The following is a 25,656-nucleotide window of genomic DNA, read 5'->3' on the forward strand; positions in this document are numbered from 1 at the left end:
CATGTCTCTCCATTTCTGCTCATCTTCCCTCCTCCAGCCAGTGGAGAGGAACATGCTGTCGTCTGGTCATTACTGATGATGTTCAGAGATGGCATCAGAGATGTGGGTACTTTTACTTTCACCCAGATTGAATTGCAAGACGGCAGAGTTCTATAATGAGTTGTTCAATGGCCTCCTTTACAACTTGACCTCAGAAATGGTTTTCTTTTACATCTTGACTTCTGAGATATATACACAGTACATTGTGTCCACTGCCCACTCTTTGTCACATGGGAGATGGCTAGTATCCAAACATAGCAATGAGAGAATGAAGGATAGGTAACAGTGCAGTACTGAATTGAGTCAATGTGAAACACCTTCAATTAGACACAGGTTCATTGTCAACCTTTGGAGATCTGCCTTTCCATTGGACTTTGATTCTCCCTCTATCACCCCAGATTCCCTGTGACTGAAAGCACAGTGGAAACATCCTTAGGAAATGATAGAGACACTGGCGCATTGAACACCCCTGCAGCCCCTGCAAGGCAGGGGGCCCACAAGCTCTGGGGGCCATTAGTCCATCATCAGTCTATTTTTTTTACATTTAATTAATCATGTTGACAGTAACCCACCAAAAAGTAATTCCTTCATGAACCTTTTAAATTTCCATGAGTACTCGGGAGCCTCGTGTTTGTTTCTTGGGTTTTATTGAATGTGACTGAAAAAGTGCCCCAAGTCTTGAAAAATAACAAATTAAACTGATTGAAAGTATAAGGGGGATATCGGCAAACAAATGCCATGGTCAAGGCTATGACGGCGCCAGTGCAATGAGTGGAGGTTACTGAGGTGTTCAAAAGGTTGTATCAGACCGAGAGCCGAATGCTTCTTATGTAGTTCTTTATGAAAACCATGTCTCCACAGAAGCGATAGTTACAGTGATGGTAAAAACAACTTGATTGCCGTAGCAACATCATGGAAACTGGGCAGAAGGGGGGAGTGCTTAAAATACAATAGTTCTACATCAACAATTGAGCCTCATTCTCCTTAATTGCCAGCTTCAACATGTTAAGGAAAGCGATTAACTCTATAGGAAGTTCTGCGTAAAGGTCATTTGGATACTGGACAGACAATATATTGGCAGATGTGGTAAAACCCAATTGATTGGACATGATTTGGAAAGGCACACACCTGTCTATATAAGGTCCCACAGCTGACAGTGCATGTCAGAGCTAAAATCAAGCCATGAAGTCGAAGGAACTGTCCGTAGAGCTCAGAGACAGGATTGTGTCGAGGCACAGATCTGGGGAAGGGTACCAAAACATTTCTGCAGCATTGAAGGTCCCCAAAAACACAGTGGCCTCCATCATTCTTAAATGGAATAAGTTTGGAACCACCAATACTCTTGTTAGAGCTGGCCGCCCGGCCAAACTGAGCAATCGGGGGAGAAGGGCCTTGGTCAGGGAGGTAACCAAGAACCCAATGGTCATTCTGACAGAGCTCCAGAGTTCCTCTGTGGAGAAGGGAGAACCTTCCAGAAGGACAACTATCTCTGCAGCACTCCACCAATCGGACATATCAGACCTTTAGGGTAGAGTGGCCAGATGGAAGCCTCTCCTCAATAAAAAGACACATCAAGACAGCCCGCTTGGAGTTTGCCAAAAGGCATCAAAGGACCCTGATCATGAGAAACACGATTCTCTGGTCTGATGAAACCAAGATTTAACTCTTTGGCCTGAATGCCAAGCATCATGTCTGGAGGAAACCAGGCACTTCCCTACTGTGAAACTTGGTGGTGGTGGCAGCATCATGATGTGGGTATGTTTTTCAGCGGCAGGGACTGGGAGACTAGTCAGGATCGAGGGAAAGACAAACTAAGCAAAGTGCAGAGAGATCCTTGATGAAAACCTGCACCAGACCTCAGACTGGGGCAAAGATTCACATTCCAACAGGACGACTCTAAGCACACAGCCAAGACAACACAGGAGTGGCTTCGGAACAAGTCTCTGAATGTCCTTGAGTGGCGCAGCCAGAGCCCAGACTTAAATCTGATCAAACATCTCTGGAGAGACCTGAAAATAGATGTGCAGCAACGCTCCCCATCCGACCTGACGGAGCTTGAGAAGATCTGCAGAGAAGAATGGGAGAAACTCCCCAAATGCAGGCGTGCCAAGCTTGTAGCGTCATCTCCAAGAAGACTCAAGGCTGTAATCGCTGCCAAAGGTGCTTCAACAAAGTACTGAGTAAATGGTCTGAATACTTATGTAAATGTGATATTTTAGTTTTGAATTTTTAATACATTTGCAAAACATTTCTAAAAACCTGTTTTGTTTTGTCATTATGGGGTATTGTGTGTAGGTTGATGAGAAAAAAATATGAATACATTTTAGAATAAGGCTGGAACAAAATTTGGAAAAATTCAAGGTGTCTGAATACTTTCTGAATGCACTGCACATGTTAAATTAATAAATAAAACATATACTGTTGTACATATCATTCTTAATATATCTTGTGAACTGTAAATTAATCCAGTTGGTATAAGTATAGATGGCATTTGGATTACTGTTACAGTGCTATTTGGGTTGTTAATTGTTTGCATTCTGACATTTCTGTAGGTTTTTTTTGTGGGGGGGGGGGGTGAGTCATTTGTGTACTTGCTTGACATTTTACTGCATTGTTAAGAGCTAGTAACATAAGCATTCGCTGCATCCGCTATAACACCTACTAAACTGTGTACACAACCAATCAACTTTGATTTGAGCCAGAAGCAGAAGTAGCTACATTCCTCACAAGTCATAACAACATTTCTCCACAATACTACATCACTGAAATATACAACATATTTAGCTTGCGGAGTCTATCAAACACGCAAAAGCAGATATTGACTAAATCATTTCCCCTGGATTCCACTTCGACGTCTACATAACTTTGTCCCAAGGCTACCTCTTATAGACAGAGAGAGAGAGAGGTTTGACAAAGAGAGCCGGCTGGGGACGAGATTAACGTCTCCGTCACTTTACATCCACAGAAAAATCCACAATGGGTCTGTCTAATATCTGTCCTCTATCACAAGTGCCCAGAAGGGGGCAGTATAGAATTTGAGTCACATACCAGTCCCTTTCTTTTCAATGTTTTGTGAAAAAACAGTTTTATTTTTATCCTGCCTGTCTTGACGTGGAGCTTGTCAGACAGAGAAGTGAGGTGAGGATGTGGGCCAGGGCTGGAGGGGAGGTGACCTGTAAGCAAAAGGCTGAAACACTGGCTGAGGGGCGCTGAGGTGTGGACTGTGGGGTGTTAAAAGGACTTTGCGAAATAAAGGTCAGTAACCCTACCACCAAACCACTCACTCAGGATGAGACAAGCCAAGGGGGAGGAGTAGAGGGTCACTTTCCTCCACTGATGCTGTATTTCGACTAAGGATACCAGTGGGTCACCAGTGTTTTATGTTAATGTTAGCTCTAGTGTAATTGTGTCTAGGTGTCACACCCTGATTTACACTCTAGGTTAATCTAGGTGTCACACCCTGATCTGTTTCACCTGTCTTTGTGCTTGTCTCCACCCCCCTCCAGGTGTCACCCATCTTCCCCAGTATATACCAGTATACCCATTTATACCTGTGCTCTCTGTTTGTCTATTGCCAGTTCGTTTTGTTTGTCAAGCCTACAGAACCAGCAATTTTCCCCATGCTCCTGTTGGTTTCTAGTTCCTGGTTTCCCGGTTTTTACCATTCTGCCTGCCCTGAGCCTACCTGCCGTTCTGTACATATTGGACTCTGATCTGGATTACTGACCTCTGCCTGCCATTGACCTGTCATTTTGCCGGCCCCCTGTTCTAGTAATAAACATTTGTTACTTTGACATCGTCTGCATCTGGGTCTCCCCTAAAACGTGATACTTGTATTGAAAGCATAGGCTACAGCTAACTAATACTGCAGTGCATAAAGTGTGGTGAGTAGTTGACTCAAAGAGAGAGAAAGACAATAGTTGAACCGTTTAACATATTCATTTTTTCAGAAATTAAGGAGAAGTAGCAGAGAGTGAGATAGAACCAGCTATATATTTTTTATTCTTCTTAGTTTACCTTTCACTTACTTTAGCTAGCTAGCTAATTTAGCTTACTCAACAACCTGACTCTAACAGAGAGGAATTAGATTTATGTTAGCTAGCTGGCTAAGACTATCCAACACCGCAACTGGGAAGGTTCAGTTTTATAAATGTATTACCACAGCAAAACTGTTTGCTGTGCACTCTACTGTGTGATTGTACACATGGATTGAATTGTGGGTTTACTAACACAATAATTCTAGAAGTTAGCTATGTTGACTAGCTATGATGTTAGCTAATATGGTGACGACGAACAATGTAGTGGTTCGCGGTTATGGTATGAAGATTGGAGATTTTTTTTCTGCCTGGTCACAGACAGCTGTTGTGTTATGAGGTGAAAGGAGGAGAGCACGTAGATGCAAGAAGGAATTATACAACGAGCGAAGTGACAATGCTGTATGCGGTTGCTATGAAAGTAAACTCTGTGTGCAGGTGATAAGGGAGTTTTCATTCTGCCAATTGTTGAAAAACGTTTATTAAACAGAAGCAATCAGAACTAAATGGGAATGGACCTACCTGCATTTGTTTTAGTTGCAAAACGGAATATTTTGCACCAGTTGGGACTTGGGACTAATGATTGTGTCCAGATCAGCTACTGTAGATGCAGGTAAGAGTTTGCAAGGTGGTATTAAATGTATCACTGTCTGTCACCTTGATTACTCCAATTTGTCTCTCGACCTGTGCACCTACGTTATAAACGTTAATTTGTAGGCTAGGTTGTAGCAACCTCGTGATGGGTATAGGGAAAATTTGAGTATCATGTAGTAGACTAAACCTCTCGGTGTTACATTGAGCTGGCTGACTGGAATATGAATAAAAGCAATCCAATATGCTGTAATAGAAATAAGGTCTTGCACATAAAAAAATAACATCCTGCCCTAATCTTAAAAGGCACCAACCGCCACTGACACACACACAAAATCACGTTCCACAAACACACTAACATGCACCCACAGAGTCATAGACCGGTGTCCACAGAAACACATGTGCATGCATGCACAAAAGAATGTGCTTCATAATGAATACTGTCATTTATATCATTACCATGCAAACAAAAATAGAACAAGTAGTCCAAATACAGAAATTACCATGGCAATAGTCCAACCTGGTCTCATAGACTAGACGTAACATAGTCAATGTAAATCTGGGATGCTCAAATTAGTATGATATGTTACTGATATGATGATATGGTATGGTTACAGAAGACAGAACAAAAGTAGAGTGGTTGGTCAGGGTGGGCGTTTTGGTTTTTGCCCTAGCACTACAAAACTTATTCAAATAGTCAACTAATCATCAAACTTTGAAAATTTGAAATCAGCTGTGTAGTGTTAGGGCAAAAACCAAAACGTGCAGCACGTGGGCTCCTGAGGAGAGTTTGGGAAATGTTGCTTTAACCTAACTCCTAAACTTAACCCTAATCTTAACCCTTATATATATATATTGTATTATCTTTATTTAACTAGCCAAGTCCATTAAGAACAAATGCTTATTTTCAATGACGGCCTAGGAACAGGGGCAGAACGACGGATTTTTACCATGTCAGCTCGGGGATTCGATCTTGCAACCTTTCGGTTACATATCAAACTAATTGTAATTCGTAACATATAATATGAAAAGGGTGATCGACATCCACAAATTAATATGTACCAAATGAAATGTGGCATATCATACTATATTGAGTTTCTCGGATTTACGTACAGAATAATACTTAATGCTCTGAGACCGGGTTGAATAGTCATGACAGTGTGTTAAGAACTTTCAAAGCAGTGAGCACAGGTGTAAACATTCAGTCTAAGAGCTTGATTATAGACCAATTCAGAGATACAGAACGACTTGGTCTGATTGCTTAGAATCAGTCAACAATATGAAGCAATCACTCTAAAGAGTGTGTGTACTGTGATAAGTGGTCATTGCTCCACTCTGTGGTATTGGGAACTGTCAAACAAGAGTTTTTACCCAGAAAAAAATAACATAATAATACAGGCTCTGAGTGTGGCATTTGGCTTTAAAAGGTCAATAAGACAGAATTAGATTCACACAAGAGTGCCGCTCACCTAATAACACTGGTGATTCATGCTGGTAACAATTGACTTGCACAATCTATCCATCTGATGTGACAATGTTTAGCAAATAGCCCATCTTGTTGCTTATAGGAGCTTTTTGCTGATTGGCCATCAATACTGACTGTAGTCGATACTGACCCCAGGAATCGACAAGCTTTCTGAAAAATTACATGGATGCTGCTCTGGATGTTAATGTTCTTTTTCCATAATTTAGAGTAAACATTTGTTGTGGTGAAAATGTTCAATTTCAACAGATTTCAAACTCACTGTGGGAAATGGATAAGTAGAGAGACAAATTCAATGAAAGATTTCAGTATGTCCACAACCTACGTTCTGTTAGTTATAAAAGAAGAATAGTAGAGCCTGAATGCATCGTTAGTACTAAATAGGCATAGCCTTGAGACTTTGGGGATAATACATTTCTTCAACAGGAAATATAATTAAATCATTCCGCGAGAAAAAGCATGTCGGCACTGTGGAGATGATTCATCGAGTCCTGAGGCTCACATGCACACAATAATTTATATAAAAAGATAAATGATTTGTGTGACCTGAAATCTATTGTGGAAAGCATTATAAAAGCCAAGAGAGATCAAATGAGAAGAGGTCAATTGTAGGTGGACCAGGTCAATGTGAAAGAAGATAGAAGTTTGAAACTGTTTAATGTCTCTCAGGACGTTTATTTCCCATGCATAGTTTGGACAAGTGTGTAGTGGAACTGACAAAACAAAGAAGAAAAGTCTGACATTCATTATTACTTTCCATTATTGACATTTGTAATCATTCACAAAATGTTTTAATTAATTTTAGTTCACGTGAAAAGGTTGAAATTGATCAGCAAGTCCTTCAAGGAATTAGTTTAGAAGAGGAAAAGTGCTGTAAAAACATAAATACTTACAAAAAAAGCCTCTAAAACGAAAACATTCAGCACATTTGAACAACACAGTGCAATATAAATGGGATTCAAAATGGTTTTCAGCATTGATTTCCGCGATTTGTGACTTGTTGAAAATGCTAATCTCTTTGAGAAAAGAGGAAGCAATGCAATTGTAAACACTCTTGGGTAAGATATGACTGATACAGCACTGTTCAAAACCACAACCGAGCAAAAATACTCAACTTTCATTTTCACCACCATTTTGTTTTCCAGTTTTTAGAGCAGAGAAACATCTGCCTGTATAACACAGGGAAGGAAAGGGGACATCACAAGTAACATACAGATCCATTCAAATCATCATTAGTGAGGATAGTGGAGCACAGAACAAACTAACTCAGTCCTACGGTAAGGCTGTGCCAGTATAGCAAGTTCTGACAAAGGAAAGATTGCATTTCGCAGGTCTATTCAACACCACTTTGTAAACCAAGGATGCATGTGTGTTTGTGTTTTACACATGACAGTTTTAGGAGCCATCTACTGTGTACGTCTCTCAACAATCTGTGAAATACGTCTGCTGTCCCTGTCTATCTCTCTCTTACACCTCCCGTTTTTAACTTTTTTTAAACTTCATTACTGGAAAAACAAAACAGAATGAGCACACACTCCAAGACAGTGATATTCAGACTTTTTCATCAAGGTCCCAAATCTTTCTGCCAGAATTCTTGCGACCCCACCCCAAATCTAATGACACAGCCTTAAAATCTGGAAAATTGTATCTTTACATCAACAAACAACAATTGCATTTTTTCATTGCATTTTCATCTCTTATCAAAATGAAAAGAAACCAATAAAATACATTTAATCAACAGTTTTATTTTTCTAATTGTCGTTCTCAAACATATTTGTATATTGTCCCATACAATACTCATAATTTTTTGTCGCCCCCCCCCCCAAAAAAAAATGCCAATTCCCCCGACTTTGAATACCACTGCTCTAAGAGGTGTCAATAAATCCACATTGATTTAAACTGATCCCATGTCTAATTCAAGCATCACATAAGTCAGATGGTGGTAAAGCAGCAGCTGCAGAGTAGGGATATAATGATACAGTAGGGGGTTGGTGGGTTAAGGGCCAGGTCTGATGGGAGAGGGGAGGGGGAGGCATAGAGGAAGTGCTGTGTCTTCATCCTGGTACTCAGGTCCAATCACCTTCCTTCTACCCAATAATAATACCAGTTTAAAACTTACATCAAATCGTTTATCTGGCAAAATAGGCTGTACCTAATGACCAAATACTGGAGGAAAACAGAAAAGTTTGAACCTTTCCCGATGAATAAAGAGCAGAAGAAAGAAATGCTGACAATAAGGAAAATATGGTTCAGTATCATCCCAGTGATTACTGTGAAAGATATTACATATCTACACTTACAAAAACACCTTTACACGCCGAGATTGAAACAGTTCCTTTGAACAGTATGAAAAATATACAAATAAAAAATACAAATATTTTCAGACGCTAGGTAGATTTCTGTCGACATTAAATCAGTGAGGACTCAAAGATAAATAGTTCACATGTTTTCCTTCCATTAAGAGAATGCAATTGTGGTGTAGGAAAACCAAATCTATCCATTTGCAAATATTTCCTCTGTAATTGGTAGGCTAACCATGTGATACTCATTTCTGTAATTCAGCTAAAATGCTTTAGCTTTCTCGTTAGCAAAACAGCCAGTGTTCAAACAAAAGCATAAAGAATTATTTGAAAACATCATACACTATGCACAGGCAAGTAGAAATAAAAGAGTGGAGATAGTCAGCTCCACTAGAGGGCCCTGGGGGACAATAGTTGTCCCCACTCACTGACTGATCTAGAGCATCAACAGCTCAGGAAAAGCGAGTTTCATCATCAGCAAGAAATGCTCCAAACAATCATAATCAAATAAAGATGACTGTAATACAAACAATTCAATTAAACTTGCTCATGAGACTAAATGTTGACTCTAAAGTCACATTTTCAACATTCTGTGGACCCGAGAGGTGAGAAAGAGGGCTGGGTTTCAGTTATTGAGGTGGGTGGGAAGGGATACGTGGGCACAACTGTGTGTGCAGGTAGCGCATCTCAGCTCTTAGTGTAATAGAAACTTTGACCCATAAGGAGAAATATGTTAACATAGTAACAATACCGGGAGCGAGAAGCGACCCAGTGCCTGGCGAGTAACAGTCACACTTTCAAACACATACAGTCCAGAGATGGTGCCATGCCTTGGTGGCACTGACAAGAATGGATAGCTGGGTTTGGGCCTTGGAGGGGACACAGACTGGGGCTCCATTCACTTGACGTGCTCAGCGCTGTGGGAGGAACAGTAGTACTTTTTGTGGGCTATGAACGTGGACAGGCTGCTGAACTTGATATTGCACAGCCGGCAGAAGCGGGTGTTACCGTTCTGCACAGGGGGGATCAGGAGGGTCTTGGGTGTGGGAGGGGCCGGAACAGGGAGTGGGAGACCCAGTGTGAGGGACGGCTTGTCTGGGAGCAGGGTGACAGCAACCTGGTGATTCAGAACCCCCACCTCTCTCAGCACCTCAGGTACAGGGGACACAGTCAGGGGGAGGGACCTGGTGGGAGACACAGCTGGAGGGACTGCCTTGGGGGAGCTGCCACCCTCGGCATGGTGTCCCAGGGGGCTACCGTTCACCAGGGGAGAGGATGGGGAGACAGTGTCCCTTCTGATCCGGCCATTAATGCTGTCCCTGCAGGATCGGAGGACCAGCTTGGGCGGGGTGGCAGGGGTCCCATCCCTAGGGCTCAGGCTAGGGCTGATGATGGCTGGCTGGCCCTCCAGGCTCAGGACCAGGCCATGCATGGATCTGAAGTGCTCCACCAGGTCACAGGTCACCGCCCTATTGGGAGGGCAGTAGGGGCAGACCACAGAGGGAGAGCCTGGGCCTTTGGCGGCAGGGACACTGTAAGGTGATGTAGCCTCAGAGCCAGAGCCAGGTAAGGCAGAGAGGTGAGGGCTAAGCGAGACCCCCCGAGGAGCCTTCTCTGTGAGTAGCCCTTTGGCCTCAGAGTGGACGTCTGATCGCTCCAGGGCCCTGCTCTTGGGGGAGATGGATGCTGGTCTCTTCAGCCTGTGGAGCGTCTCCAGAGTGTGGGGCTGCAGGGTGGTGGCTGGGCAGTAGTAGGTCTTGTGGGCCAGGTAGTTCTCAATGCTGTTGAAGCTAATGCTGCAGGCGGTACACTTGTGGTAGTCAGTGAGGGGCAGAGAGGGGATGCTGCTGCCCCGCGGGGCCTCCCTTAGACGGGGCCTCTTGCTCAGGTCAATGGGGCCATCTCTGTCAGGGCTGGTACTACGGGAGGTGGCTGGACGCAGGCCCAGAGATAGGGCTGGGACTGGGGACTCCAGGACCCTCTCCACTGACGCAGCAGCCTCCTGCTTCACAGCTATGCTCAGGCCAGGGGCAGAGAGAGAGGCAGCAGCAGCGTTGGCCAGGGCCTCAGTCCGAGCCATGTGGATCTCATACATCTTCTTCCTCTTGCGTGTTCGGATGGGCTGAGGCAGGAAGGTAGCTTTGCCGGCGGTTGACCGCTGGTTGGACGGATCGTGGCGCGATGCGCAGTAGAAGCGTTTGTGGACTGTGTAGTTCTCATGGCGGCTAAAGTGGATGTTGCAGGCCTGACAGAAGGTTCTGGTGGGGTCGTCCTCCTGGTCCTCTGCTGAGCCGCTGGGACTCTGGCTGCACTCGCTGGCCCGGCCTCCTCCTCCTCCACCCTCCCCCTCAGAGGAAGAAGAGGACACAGCCTCCTTCACCCCAGGGTTCTCACTCTTCACCTCCACCAGCTTGCCCTGTGTGGCGGTGCTGCCTGGAACAGGATCTGAGTCACTGGGGGAGGCTGAGGCTGCCCGACTACCTGATCCAGCCTGAGGGGATGAACCGTGTCCAACTGATGGGACTGTGGCCCCCGACGCCGCCTCCTTCACTGGGCCAGCCACGTCTCCCTGCTGGTGCCTGCTGGAGCAGTACAGCCTCTTGTGAACATAGAAGTTGTTGATGTTGTTGAAGTTGATGTCACATTCGAAGCAGGTGGCCCCCTTCTGGACAGTGGTTGTAGTGCCAGCGGGGTAGAAGGCTGGCGCTGCCCCAGGGGGGACCTGGCCCTGCTTCAGCCGGCTGTGGACCATCTCAGACATCTTAGCCAGTATCTCTGAGGCCTGGGGAAGGATGGCTGGTTCCTGGCTGAACATGTACTGGGGTAGGAACACATCTTCTCCAGGGAGCACTGAGCCAGCTCCTCCCAGGTGGGCAGGGCTGGAGCCAGGGGTGGGGCTGGCTGGCTCTGCCTTCACAGCCACAGCAGAGGGACTCCTAGGGGAGGTGGAGGTCTGAGAGGAGCTTGTACCTCTGTGTCCACGGCTCTTCTCCACCCGCTCCCCCTCCATCTCCTCCTCCTGCCTCTCATTCTCAGAGTCCGAATGCGGCTCCTCTTTAATCCTGATGTCTGTGGGGAGCTGGTCAGGTGGGCTGTAGCCTCGCGGGGTGGCTGAGCTCCCATTGGCCCCAGGGCTGGAGGAGTCAGGGTGGGGTACGCAGGCGGGGGGCTCCCTATCAAGGTGCTCAGGGTGGTCGGCCGAGGAGGGGGTGGTCTGGCGGGGTGTGGGGCTCCTCTCGGCCGGGACCCTCACCTCCAGGTGTGTGCGAACGTGCTGCTGGAGCTGAGCAGGCGAGTCTGTGATGTGGCCACATACCTGACATTTCAACACAACACCGGAGTCTCCAGGACTTAGACCTGCCACAGAGAGTGACAGAGACATATTATTAGAAATGTGTTTCCTACTATTAAACATGACATGAAATCACTGGTGGTTATGCACTATAGCCTATAGGACCAAATCCTCATATGCATACACTCCCAAATGTATTTATTTGGACAGTGAAGCTACAACTTTTAATTTGGCTCTATACTCCAGCATTTTGAATTTGAGATCAAATCTTTTATAAGGTGACTGTACACAAAGTCACCTTTTATTTGAGGGTATTTTCACATCGGTTTTACTTTTAGAAATGAATGCACTTTATGTATCTAGTCCCCCCATCTGAAGGTGTTATAAGTATTTGGACAAATTCACTTATAGCTTATTACATTTAGTTAAAAGTGTAGTATTTGATCCCATATTCCTAGCACTCAATGACAACATCGAGCGTGTGAGTCTACAAATGTGTTGGATGTAATAGAATAATAATGATATATGCCATTTAACAGGCGCTTTTATCCAAAACGACTTAGTAATGTGTGCATACATTTTACAAATGGGTGCCCTCGGGAATCAAACCCACAACCCTGGGGGTGTAATCAACATGCTCTACCAAAGGAGCCATACAGGACCACAAGAATAAGAATACAGCTGTATATATATATATATATATATATGAATACATTCATGTGGATCCTACCATGAGTACAGAAAATCATATGAATGAGAAATTTACAGATACACAAATATCATAACCCCAAAACATGCTAACATCCCACCGTTACCAATAACAGGGGTGGTTAGCATTTTTTTTTTTGGGGGGGGGGTATGAGCTTTGTGCATCTGTAATTTTCTCAATCATGATTATTCACAATTAATTTTTGATTATCTGCAATCAAAGTGGGCACCCATATGTTCAGAAACTTATTCTATTTTTATTTACAATAAAAGTGACTCCAAACGGGCACAATACATGATTTACCATTCATTTCTATTGGGCACAAAATAATCTGAAACACAACCAAAACAACCTGCAAACGCATCCAACAAGCTTGTAGAGTCACAAGCTTGATGTAGTCCTCTATGTAGTTGCTGTTCTGAAGTAAAGGCAGGGCTATTATCCTCTCACTGGGATAGTAAACAACATGATCCAGTCTGTCTGTGTGTTTACCTGTGGACAGAGGCAGTTTGGGCAGGCCTGGGCCGGGGGAGTACACTTCACTGCATGAGCCGGGCTGACACACCATGTGACTTGTGACCAGGTGGCTGTAGAGAATGTCCCTCGTGGTGGAGACGAAGCCACAACCGTGACAGACTCCGTTCTGCGTGTCCGTGTGTACCTTCAGGTGACGCTCACAGTTGGCTTTAGTGGTGAAGGCTGACAGGCAGATCAGACACACGAAAGGACGCTCACCTACAGGCACAGGACATGTATATCTTTAATATTTGAACTAAATTGACTGTCTTCCCCTAATAACAGCTGAAGAAAGAGGTCTGTTACAAGCTATTATTAAAAGAGGAATATTCACGCATATTCTCACTTGATCCTTGGTCTGCTATGAGAAAGAGCTAAAGGAATGTATTGTGACAGGTCTCACCACTGTGTGTCCGCATGTGGATCTCCAGGGAGCTGGCGCTCGGGCAGCTCTTGTTGCATTGTGGGAAGGGACAGACACGTTCGTTGGGGTAGGACTCCTTGGATTTGTCCAGTGGGGGGGAGGAGGAGGCCTGCTGCTTCTGCCGGCTGGCACAGTAGTACATGAGGTGGGCCTGGAGGTTCCTCTCACTGCGGTACCAGATCCCACAGTCCTTACACGGGAAGATGTCCTCTGGACCAATCAAACACAAACACAACTGTAAACTCTATCCCTACAACAACCAATCATTTATCAAATCTGTCATACATAATTAAAAACAATGCAAGAAAGAGAGCAGCGTATGTTCATTCTTTTTAAAGATTGCATGTTTAACGTTTCACTGATTACGCGTTAAAATGTTACATTCAGTAGATACACTTTCATGTACACATGATGTTCATCCATGTGTATACACACATCACCACACACACCTGTTTTACACCAGTCACATGATCGATTCAGTGGCGGAACGAGCAAGCACTCGATATTGCTCCGGGGTCTCCAAGGCAACGAGAGCACAGAGGTTGTGGGAGCGAGCGCCCACCCGTGCGGGGTAATCATACTGATCTGGTGTCAGGGCTGGTGTTACAGGCTATTTTTGATAACATCCATAATTACCAACAGTCCTCAGGAGAGTGCTCCGACAGCAGGAAGCGGGGATACGGATGATCATGTTTTACCCTTTAGCTTGATATGGTGATTAATCATGCACTCATCACAGAATGTCCATGCCTGCTCCTGCTGCCGACAACACTACACTGCCAATAAGGGACTTAATGAAGGAGCGTGAACGCAATTACCATGTAGTCTACCTCTGAGACAAGGCAGTGCAGAGGAGTTACACTGCCACCTTCTGGTGTACTGGGTGAATGAGGAAATGTGGCATGGTGAACTGTTGGTCTTCATTGAGTCCCTCAGTGTCTGTTGTTTACATGGAAAGTGTATAACTGTACACATGTAGGGTTTGTCTACGCATCTAATGACTAAACGGCACGAAGAACACAAATACATGCATGCACATTCGCATGCAGTGCGCACACAAATACACACCCACATTATTCTTGGCAAGCAGACACTCACTGTTGACAACTGCCGTGGCCAAGATGGCTGCCATCCCAGCCTGCTGGGGGAGGAGCTGTATCTCAGAGTGGAGAGAAGCTGGGTAGACACCTGTAGGCTCCTCCTTCACCACCACATCCTGGGTCTGAGACGAGGACAGCTGCTTCACGGAGGAGAGAGACAGTGTGGCCAACAGACTGTCACCTGTGGAGATGTCCTGGGTCACCTTACAATACAGCTCCTCACCTGGAGAAAAGAGAGAGTGAGAGGGCCGCACAACTCAAATTAAACCTGGGGCCTGTACAAGAACTACACACATCACACCGGGGCCTGTACTAGAACTACACACATCACACCTGGGGCCTGTACTAGAACTACACACATCACACCTGGGGCCTGTACTAGAACTACACACATCACACCTGGGGCCTGTACAAGAACTACACACATCACACCTGGGGCCTGTACAAGAACTACACACATCACACCTGGGGCCTGTACTAGAACTACACACATCACACCTGGGGCCTGTACTAGAACTACACACATCACACCTGGGGCCTGTACTAGAACTACACACATCACACCTGGGGCCTGTACAAGAACTACACACATCACACCTGGGGCCTGTACAAGAACTACACACATCACACACATCAGAACTACACACATCACACCTGGGGCCTGTACTAGAACTACACACATCACACCTGGGGCCTGTACAAGAACTACACACATCACACCTGGGGCCTGTACAAGAACTACACACATCACACCTGGGGCCTGTACAAGAACTACTACACATCACACCTGGGGCCTGTACTATGACTACACACATCACACCTGGGGCCTGTACTAGAACTACATACATGGTATCATACAGTATGATATCTATGGAATGTATACTAATCTATAGCAGGTGAAAAGATCTGTGTATGGTGTCTTTATGGGGTCACTCTGATAAGAGATCTCTGATTGTAAGTTGCTTCGCTTAAGAGTGTCTGCTAAATGACTAGAATGTAACAGTGTTAATGGTGCATTATATGTATGTGGGCTGTGTTGATGGTTTGGCATTTCTGGGATCAGGTCTGTTGGTTAACTACCTTGACTGTAGATGGTACAGTTGGCAGCTGTGGCATCGGAGGTTAGCGGGACTCTACTGAGCCAGCCGTTATCGTCTTCACACACCAGCATCAGCCTGGAGATCTGCTGACATACAAATAAACATACAGAGGCTGTCAGACTTGTTCTGGAAAAACAGGGTCAAATGACAATTATCATCTAACATCACATATCTTCTGATTCTCACATAAATTGCCAAGTCTATTCAGACGAACCTTTTATATATAGAAATATACTCCTCTTTACATTTGATGGCAAAGACCTACTGTACTGAACAGTGAGGTTTAACAATGAATTAATCAAGACAACGTCCTCTGAATGTACTGTTTTAAAGCACATTGACCATAGTGTGCAATAAAAGGACTCATATTTTTCAGTGGGAAGGGGAAGCCCCTTAACACGGCCAATCAGAAGCATAGAGGGACAGGAAGGGGCACGGGCTGAACAAAGACTCACAGAAAAGAGCTATAAATAGCAGCAGTGAGAAAGAGGGAAGGAACAGAGAGACCCCAGGAGAAAGGAGAAGAAAAGGTAAGGAAGGAGATCCGATGAGGTCGTAGTGCTCCTATTCACCCGGACGCCCTCTCAGGAACTTCTCTCAATACATGATGGGACAAAAGGATTGTGAATAGAGGGAGGTCATAATCCCGCGGTGTGTGTGTGTGTGTATGAGTGTGAGTGCTGAAGAATGTGTGTCAGTGGTGGCACATGTGTAAGTGAGGCTGTAGCCAGAGTAGGGCACACCAGAGAGAAACACACACCTGTGCCATCCTCTGCACAATCTTGTCTTTGTTCAGCTGAAGTTCACAGAGCATTCCACCTGACAATCACTCCCACAGACATCGTGTGTCTACATGAGACACTTACCCACACGCATCTACGTACTTCTGTGTGTTATGGCACAGATAAGCATTGTGCATTCATAACCAAATAACTTACAGCAGTCCCAGTAAAATGTAGTCTTTGTGAGGTTCAATAATACATTTATGAGAGTATGGAATAAAACACAGTAGCATTAGGTTGAGCTTCACGACTTCAGTATAGATGCACAAGGCCTATAGGTGCTACCACTGCATGGAGGCATGAGGACATACAGAACACTCTGGCTCCACTAGGTGGAAGCAGTCATGCATCAGCCCTGACAGACTGCTTCAGGAGAACTACGGCCAGTTAGTCAGTCAGTCAATCTGCTTGCTACAGGGGTACACATATTCCAACATGGTACCACATTGACTGGAACATTTAGAGAGAATATGAGGGGAACGTTTTTTGTGTAAAGGAAATGTTTTTGTGTAAAGGAGTATATACTGTATGGGGCAAGTTGGGAGGCGAGGGAGGAAAGTGTAGTTTATTTCTGAATCAGTCTGTTCTAGCCTAAAGACGCTGCGTATTGTATTTCATGGGGAACTTGCGCTGATGTAGAGATACGGCTTCTTTTGTTTTAATTTGGAACCCAATGCTGGAGCCGTCTGAGCTATAAGTGCTGCTAATTTGTTTCAGACTAATTTATCACAAATCTATCTATCATGATGCTTTGGTATTCACTGAAGAAAAGGCCAGTGTGGTCCGACTTTGAAGGAAAGTGTATGAGACAGAAAAATAGAGCCATACAACAGATTGAAGAGGGTCTTTGGACAGTATGAACAAATGCACAAAAATAATAATAATAATCTCTATCCAAGCATCTTTATCTACCTCCATCTCTCTCTGAGATATTCTCAGAGACGACCAGAGCGAAGATGAGGTGGAGATGATGATTTAGCTGACTCTGATCAGGCTTTGGGCCCTGGCTGCACTGGGACTTTAAATGCTGTCTGGAACCAACACAGATAATGAAAACTAAAAGGCATGCGGAAAGATTACAGTTTGATTAGGATGTGTAATTAACAAAGCCAACAGAGGCCATGGCCACTAAAGATGGTTGAGTTAAGAGGAGCAGAGAAGCCTCTAGTATCACATTTCTCTGGCCTGGAGGACATTTTCAACAAGCACAGTATCAAATTAAACATCATCAAATGGCAAGTTCTTACCTCTGAACACAACACATCCACCTACTAGGCAGCCCACTCCACCACTACTGCCGTAAACTATCCCACAATTCATAGTGGCCAGCCCCACTGATTGAAACACATTTCCCAAGGAACAGGGAGAGAGCGAGGGAGGGGTATTAGGAGGAGAACTAAAAGACTAAGAGGAGAAGTTAATGTTGCTCAGCACTGCCTGTGTTCACCCTGGCGGTCTCCCTAGGACCCAGGCACTTTGAGAGCGCTTTAAGCCCCTCAGTGAGGGAGTCTTTGAGGCGCAGTCTAAGCCCCCTCGTCCGGACCCTCGTCCCTCATGAATATTAATCAGCCCAGCCGGGCTTTAATCTGCCTGATCCCCGCACTGCTGCCGCCGAGACGATAGCGAATCTAATTATTTGGTCTGATATTAACCCACCCCCACACACACCCTCCAGCCTCCCCATATCCACCTTCAACACACACACACACACACACAAAGCCTACGTGCACATGCACCTCACCCCCCACCCCCAACGCAGTCTGCGACGCCCTCTCCTTATCACTCCCAAAAACGCCCTCCTCTCACGCCGATAAAACTTGAATGCAAATGATGCTCGACTGATTTCATTTCTCTATTCGTTCATTCTGTAGCCTGGTCATTGCTGAGTATAAAATGAAAATGTAATTTTCTCTCTCCCCAAACGCTCTCCTCTGGAGGTGGAAATGAAGGGAGAAACCTTTCCATGCACTAACCCCAAGTCTAACCCCGACTCAGATCAATTCAGCTTTATATACAGGTCAATTAAAGCAGAGGAAATAATAAAATGCCTACCCATCCTCCAGTAGATTTAGCCTTCATACCACTATCAAACAGTGTGTGTACTACGTAGATTTTTACGGTTTACATACATACATACATACATACATACATACATACATACATACATACATACATACATACATACATACATACATACATACATACATACATACATAATTTCTACCATAATTTGATTAATATTCCCTGTTGATTAAAGCAACTTTAGAAGACTGTTCTCTGAGGACCCATGAGAAACTGAGAAAACCAATGGATTGATTGGTCAATCTTCAATTTCAATATGTGCATCCTGGATAATGATGTCATCCAAGGGTTTTTGAATGTACTGTATGAAACAGAAACAGCTGGACAGACTGAGAAGAAAAGAACAGGAAGGTAGAATAGTGTCTCTTCTTTCCTGGCCTGTTCAATTGACTTCCACCGAGTTCCATCATAGGCCTTTTGACCATTGCGGTTGGCTTGGTCTTCATTCATACTCTTTCTTCCTCTCGCTCTCTTTCACCCCCTCCTCCCATTTACCTCTTAATCTTCCCATCCTTCCCTCTCTACAGTACTGTATGGCTAATCAAGCTCTCTCTCATCCCTCTCTCTTTCTCATTCCTACCCCTCTGTCTGCCCTTCTCTGTCAATCTCTCCCTTACAGGAAATGTTTTCTTTCCCAAAAGGGGGGAATGGAGGGGGTACTCACTGTCCCAAACAAAGAGGTCACTGTGAATCCTCCAAAAATACAGAGAAGAAAAGGAAGAAAGATAAACATCAGAAACCTACTCTCATCCGCCTCTCACACACACTCTCTCTCAACACACACACGCACACTAATTAACACACACACGGGTACGAACACACACGCACCATACACACACACACACACACACACACACACACACACACACACACACACACACACACACACACACACACACACACACACACACACACACACTAGATTTCTCTACACAAATACACGTGTGTATTAATACATGAGCTCAGTGTACTAAAAACATGTATCATATACAACAAGCTAACATAGAAAAACACACCGCTCACACATCCACACATATCTGCAGACACCTCTAAGAAAAGGTTGATGAGCAGCATGCAAATGACATGTAAAATATAAAACTTGCGATACTTAAAACGGGCGAGATAAGAGATTTGAAAATGAGGCACTCTTGGAAAGCGGGCTCCTGAACTGCCGGAGATAAGCCTCAGAGATAGAGGAAGGTTTTCCCTCTCTCCTCTCTCCTCTACTCTCCACCCCGCAGAAGTCAACGCTGATGACAGCGAGATGCAGATACCATCCCAGTCACAGGGACTGAGTGATGAGAATGAGCACCCCTCCCCATCACCTCCATCTCTCCATTCCCACCTCTTTCCGTTCCCTCTCTCTTCCACTCTGGCACTGCCTTCTTTCTTTTGCTGGCTTTTTCCAATGCTCATTCCTATCATTTCTCTTTCTCCCCTTTGCCTCTCCATTTGCCTCTACTCAGTCCACTTCTTTGGTCACCTGGTCCCTACCTCTCACTATTGCACAACTTCTCAGAGAATGTCAGAGGCAGGAAGACATAGGAACAGACATTTAGATTGGTGAGGAAGTGTCTGATGATGGGTTTAGTATAACGTTTCCCTGGTCCTCCTGTGAGCTCTATGTGAACTCTCAGGCCTGTAGCACAACCTTAGGGCCTTGTTGCCAATTAAATCAAACATGGAAATGCTCTCAACAAGTCTGCCATCAAGAATCAAGATAGTTCAGTGCACTTTATTATCAGAGACTTTCAGGAGCGATCAACAGGGCGACAAGTGCTAAATTACAGATTTTGGTCTTCTGGAGCGATCGTTTTAATTCAGATCTAATTTGAGGGTTGGAGTGCAGTAGGGTGCTGTAGATGGTCCTCTGTTGATCATTTCAGATCAACTGGAGAGATTTACCAAGAGGTAAACAAACACTGTTAGAGAGAGCGAAAGAGAGAGATTGAGAGGGTGGTCACCTTCACTTGTCCTTCCTATGGAACAGCAGAGCAGTGAGAGGGAGATAGAGACTCCCCAAAAGTGTGTTTGAAAGCCGTGGGTGGCGCGCCTTATCGCTGGAGTTCTCCTGGAGAGATTATTGGGGGATTAGTGCGAACGCTTGTTTCTAAAACATGATGAAAAGACGTTCCACGCGTGATAATGCTTTGAACTCTATACTCCTTCTAGGATCCTGCCTCTAGGCTTCATTTCCGTGAAAGACAGGAGGGGGAAGAGAGGGGAACTAAAGCAATATGTAAGTTAAGTTGCTCTTGCGGTAGCTGGTTTGGATGAGTATCAATCAAACTGAGGTTGAACTAAACTCTTTCCTTTGTTTAAGCATTGTTATTCTGAAGTTATTGTAACTTTTTTGCTACCAACAAATCATCACTACATAACAGGGGGCTTGTTTTGCGTCTCATGATGTATCTTTTGCCTTCAGTCAGAATAAAAAAACGTCCTAATCTGATCAATTTGTGATCCAATCATAAGAAACTTATTATTATCAGATCTGTGTGTGATCCAATCAGGAGGGAGGTGACACATTTGACCTCAGTTGCCATGAGATGAGGGCATGTTCACTGAACTAAAAACTCCCAGGAATCTAAAGCAACCTGATTAGATTCAGATCAACTTTATTATCCCATCAGGGGGAAATTAATTTGGTCATGTGCTTAAAAAAGGAAAACACAGAAACTACACAAAATAATTCAAAGTGCTATAGCTACACATTTAAAGTGAAAGTGTGATATACTGTATACTCGTGGGATCAACAGACTTTTTTTTATACAGTCTAATGGCTGTTGGAATAAAAGAGTCCCCATATCAATCTGTTTGAATTTTATTTTGAAGAGATCTCTTTCCCCTTGTCTGGGTGCTGCTGTAACTGAATTTTGAGTGAAGTGGGTGAGTACTGTCCTCTAAAATGCTTTCAAGTTTTAGGAGGATGAGTTTTGTGTACAAGTTGGTGGCTGATTCTTGGTTTATACCAATTTTCCTTCCCGCCGTCTTGATAAAGTGCAGAAGATTGACTTGGTCCTGCACTCGCATGTTTCCAAAGGACAGCACACTCTACTGGACAGATTTATAGAACATTTGTAAGATATGGCGTTCAACATTAAAATGGTTCAGCTTGCGTAAAAAAACATTCTCTGTTGCAATTTCTTTATCTTTGCAAAGGCACAGTCATTGAATATCCATTTATTGTCTATTTAGATTCCCAGGTACTTTTATGTGGTCACTCTATCGACTGATTCCCCATTGATCTTCGTTGGGTGTAGTGGAGTTTTGTTCCTTCTGAAATCAATTTCCATCTCTTTTGTTTTATTAACATTTATTTCAAGAAAATTATCTGCACACCACTGGATAAATTCTGCAGTTTCTCTGTCAAAACCTTGAAGAGAGACTTGGTCTGGGTGGAGGAAACCCACAACAGCGGTGCCATCTGCATATTTAAAGAATTTGTGGGCTGAGTAAGAGGTTTGACAATCGTTTGTGTACAGTGTGTACAGTATCGGTGAAAGTACGCAACCTTGAGGGGCTCCCGTATTCACCATTCCAGATGTAGAGATGGCGGAGTTAAACTTCACTTGTTGAGTACAGTTCACAAGGAAACTATTTATTCACCTGATTCTTAACTGACTTGCCTAGTTAAATAAAGGTACAATCAGTAGAGAGTTGACACCCAAATTCACCAGCTTATCCAACAGTAGGATCAGTAGAGAGCTGACAGCCAAATTCACCAGCTTATCCAACAGTAGGTGGGGTTGGATTGTGTTAAACGTGCTACTGAAGTCATTGAATACAATTTCCACTAGACTATTTTCTAAATGTTTGTCATCAACACCCCTGGAGGCATGGTAGGTGAACTGGTTTAAGTCTAATTGGGATGAGAGACCAGAGAGAATTTGTTTTTGAATAATTTTTTCTAAGCATTTCATAGGTACAGATGTCATGGCTACAGGGCGTAAATCGTCAGTAAACATTATTATGCACCGTAAAAAAGTCAAACATCCATATCAGGTATGTTTTATGCCTCTTTCTCAAGAGATGAAAAAAAAGACTACATCAAGAATGAAATCTATATCGGATCAAAAAATAACAGGCCTAATATTAGCTAGGATCTATGTTTGTTGTGTGAGAGTGCGCTAGTGTTGTTTTGTGTGTTGGTGTTCAAAGTGAACACTTGTCTCCATGTGTTAAAGGGTATGCCCCGTATTAAACTGATAGCTTATCTGGCCAGACCAAATAAGAAGCAAATTTACTCAGAGAAGGCAGAGCAGAGCAGGCAGGTTTGGCATGGATCTGAAGGCCTGCAAGGACAGGCGAGGCCAAGCGGGTGGTGCCAAATCACCCTGTGATGTGATGAGAGGCTCCAGAGACACCACGGCCACCACCATGACACCACCACTGGGACAGGTCTGAGGTGGGAGGGGACAGGGAGGAGGTGACACTTTGAAATTGGTAACCCTTTGTTTAATTCCTTACACAGAATGTTTCATACTATTGCTAACCAAGCAGATTGGTTGGTAACACATCTATTTCAATGACAGCAAAGGAAACCAAACGTTAGCTGTGTAAATTGGGTATTTTGAATTTTGTTCAGGTTGTCAATGTTTAATCTTCACACAGTAGATGGCAACAATCAGGCACAGACAGATTAATTGTGCCTCTACTACACATATAGAGGGAGAGAAGAGAACTCAGCAGAAAACAATTGTGGACGAGCAGATATAGAGATGAAAGGCTGCGTGGCGGTGGATCTACTGTACTGAGGGTAACCCTCACCCCTACTGAATCCTGAGTTGGCGGCCTGTCGGGGAACTGTGGGAGGAGGAGAGTGAAGTGACAGTGGGAGACACAGGAGGAATGTGAGATTAAACCCACTATCTCCTCCTGATACTGAGGGTCTGTCTTCTCACTCCTTAAACTCACAGATAGCAGGGGTGAGGGAGGTGAGACAGAGGGTGAGAACTCAAAAGAGATGGTCAAAGCTGAGAATCATCGAAAAACTCCATTGAGATGTAGTCTTCTTGAACATAATAGAATAGAGAAAATGAGAAAGAGATGAGCAGGGCAAGGGAGGAAGTGACAGATATATGTGATGGGTGTGTTTGGACTCAGCAATTCAGATAATAAACTAAATCTTAGAAATGAGAGCCTATCAACCAGAAATCAATCATTGGCGTTTGTTGTCCAGGAGGATGGCGCCATGCAGAGATAAAAGACAAGCGGACGTCTAGGGAGAAAAAAGGACAGGGGCGGGCTGGCTAGGATGCAGCTGGGAGAGGAAAGGAGAAGCTGCAGGACCAATGCGTCAGTCAGGCTCATGGATACATGAGGATGAGACAAGGCAGGAGAGGAGCAGTCCCTCAGAGAATCATGAATGGTAATTCAGGTATAACAACATAGCAATAGTGATAGTAATGTCTTCCTATATTTATTAACCCTTTGAGGAGTACATACAGGACTGTGGATAGGTCTCCAACCGCCGGTCCGTTTGTATGATAGTCACAAGCGATATCTCAGACAGCACTGGCCCGATTTTGACGAAACTTGAGTGAATGATTGAATGCCATAGAGATCCGTCATTTACAAAATTACAATGATTGGTCCAAGGCGGGAGCTATAGTAATTAACTGAAACGTGTGCGTCACATCAGAGAGGAAGAGGCAAATAAGAGGGATAACTGTCTTCTACAGCAGGTGGTGGTTTTTTCCCCTCACCAAGAGAGGAGATTTTATATGGAGGTCAATGAGAGTGTCGAATTTGGATAACAAAACATAGAATGGCTTATTTGCTACGTGTGGCTAATTTGATTAATTATCATTTTCATAGCGCGTTGGTTGTTACGAGTGTACTGATATGTAGGACACGTGATATCCTGCCAACTTTGAGAAAAAACACTTTATATCAGAGTTGTGCCTATTGTTTACACACAATACTGCCCTCTCATTGGCTAGAATGGTCCCACCTGATCTTGCTTCCTCCCGACTGCCATATAACATGTGTAAATATTTGTATGAACATAACAAGATTCAACAACTAAGACATAAACTTAACAAGTTCCACAGACATGTGATTAACAGAAATGGAATAATGTTGTCCCTGAACAAAGGGGGGGGGGTCAAAATCAAAAGTAACAGTCAATATCTGGTGTGGCCACCAGCTGCACACAAGTACTACAGTACATCTCCTCCTCATGGACTGCACCAGATTTGCCAGTTCTTGCTGTGAGATGTTACTGCACTCTCCACCAAGGCACCTGCAAGTTCCCGGACATTTCTGGGGGGAATGGCCCGAGCCCTCACCGTCCGATCCAACAGGTCCCAGACGTACTCAATGGGATTGAGATCTGGGCTCTTCGCTGGCCATGGCAGAACACTGCCATTCTTGTCTTGCAGGAAATCACGCACAGAACGAGCAGTATGGCTGGTGGCATTGTCATGCTGGAGGGTAATGTCAGGATGAGCCTGCAGGAAAGATACCACATGAGGGAGGAGGATGTCTTCCCTGTAACGCACAGCATTGAGATGGCCTCCAATGAACAAGCTCACTCCAACAAGCTCAGTCCACTGATGCTGTGACACACTGCCCTAGACCATGATGGACCCTCTACCTCCAAAACGATCCCACTCCAGAGTACAGGCCTCGGCGTAAAGCTCATTCCTTCGACGATAAACGCGAATCCGACCATCACCCCTGGTGAGACAAATCCAAAACTGGTCAGTGAAGAGCACTTTTTGCCAGTCCTGTCTGGTCCAGCGACAGTGGATTTGTGCCCAAAGGGCGATGTTATTGCCGGTGATGTCTGGTGAAGACCCGTGGACCTGCCTTACAATTGGCTTACAAGCTCCGACGAGGAAAAATAATTTTGAACAGTCATCCAACTCGAAATGCCAAGTCGGAAACTCTGGCATCTTTCTAGAGCTCCGACTTTCCGACCTGAAGATCAGTTTAGTTTTTTGGAGTTCCCAGTTGTCTTGAAAGCACCAAAAATAACTAAATACATCCGGGAACAAGAATTGGCAACATCACTAAAGTTCATAACATTGAGAAAGGACAAAAGTCTTGGGCAAAAGTGTAAGTCGTCTTTTATTTTTTAGGTAACTTGTACAGTAGCTAACTGTTGCTACTCTCATCTAAATTGAGCTAGCAAATTAGCATAAGGAATTCCATTCCAAGCACAGAGGAGTTATTCTATTTGATAGAGCAACTTTGT

At 44.4% G+C, this 25,656-nt stretch overlaps 1 protein-coding gene across 3 annotated transcripts in view; it reads right to left on the reverse strand.

The window, feature by feature from the left end:
• Nucleotides 1–6,797: 6,797 nt before the first annotated feature.
• Nucleotides 6,798–25,656, reverse strand: part of zfpm1 (zinc finger protein, FOG family member 1) — a 103,719-nt gene continuing 84,860 nt past the window's right edge. For 2 of the 3 annotated variants that reach the window (XM_064952021.1, XM_064952019.1), the window contains exons 5-9: nucleotides 15,569–15,674; nucleotides 14,487–14,711; nucleotides 13,368–13,598; nucleotides 12,941–13,183; nucleotides 6,798–11,804 (exon numbers count right to left, since the gene is read on the reverse strand). In XM_064952021.1, the coding sequence (XP_064808093.1) occupies nucleotides 9,346–11,804; nucleotides 12,941–13,183; nucleotides 13,368–13,598; nucleotides 14,487–14,711; nucleotides 15,569–15,674 (3,264 nt within the window). In that variant the 3' untranslated portion in view covers nucleotides 6,798–9,345. The remainder of the gene's footprint in view (nucleotides 11,805–12,940; nucleotides 13,184–13,367; nucleotides 13,599–14,486; nucleotides 14,712–15,568; nucleotides 15,675–25,656) is intronic. The other variant, XM_064952020.1, reaches the window with a different exon arrangement.

The sequence above is a fragment of the Oncorhynchus masou genome, chromosome 31, assembly GCF_036934945.1.
Source record: "Oncorhynchus masou masou isolate Uvic2021 chromosome 31, UVic_Omas_1.1, whole genome shotgun sequence".
In the NCBI taxonomy this organism is placed as follows: Eukaryota; Metazoa; Chordata; class Actinopteri; order Salmoniformes; family Salmonidae; genus Oncorhynchus; species Oncorhynchus masou.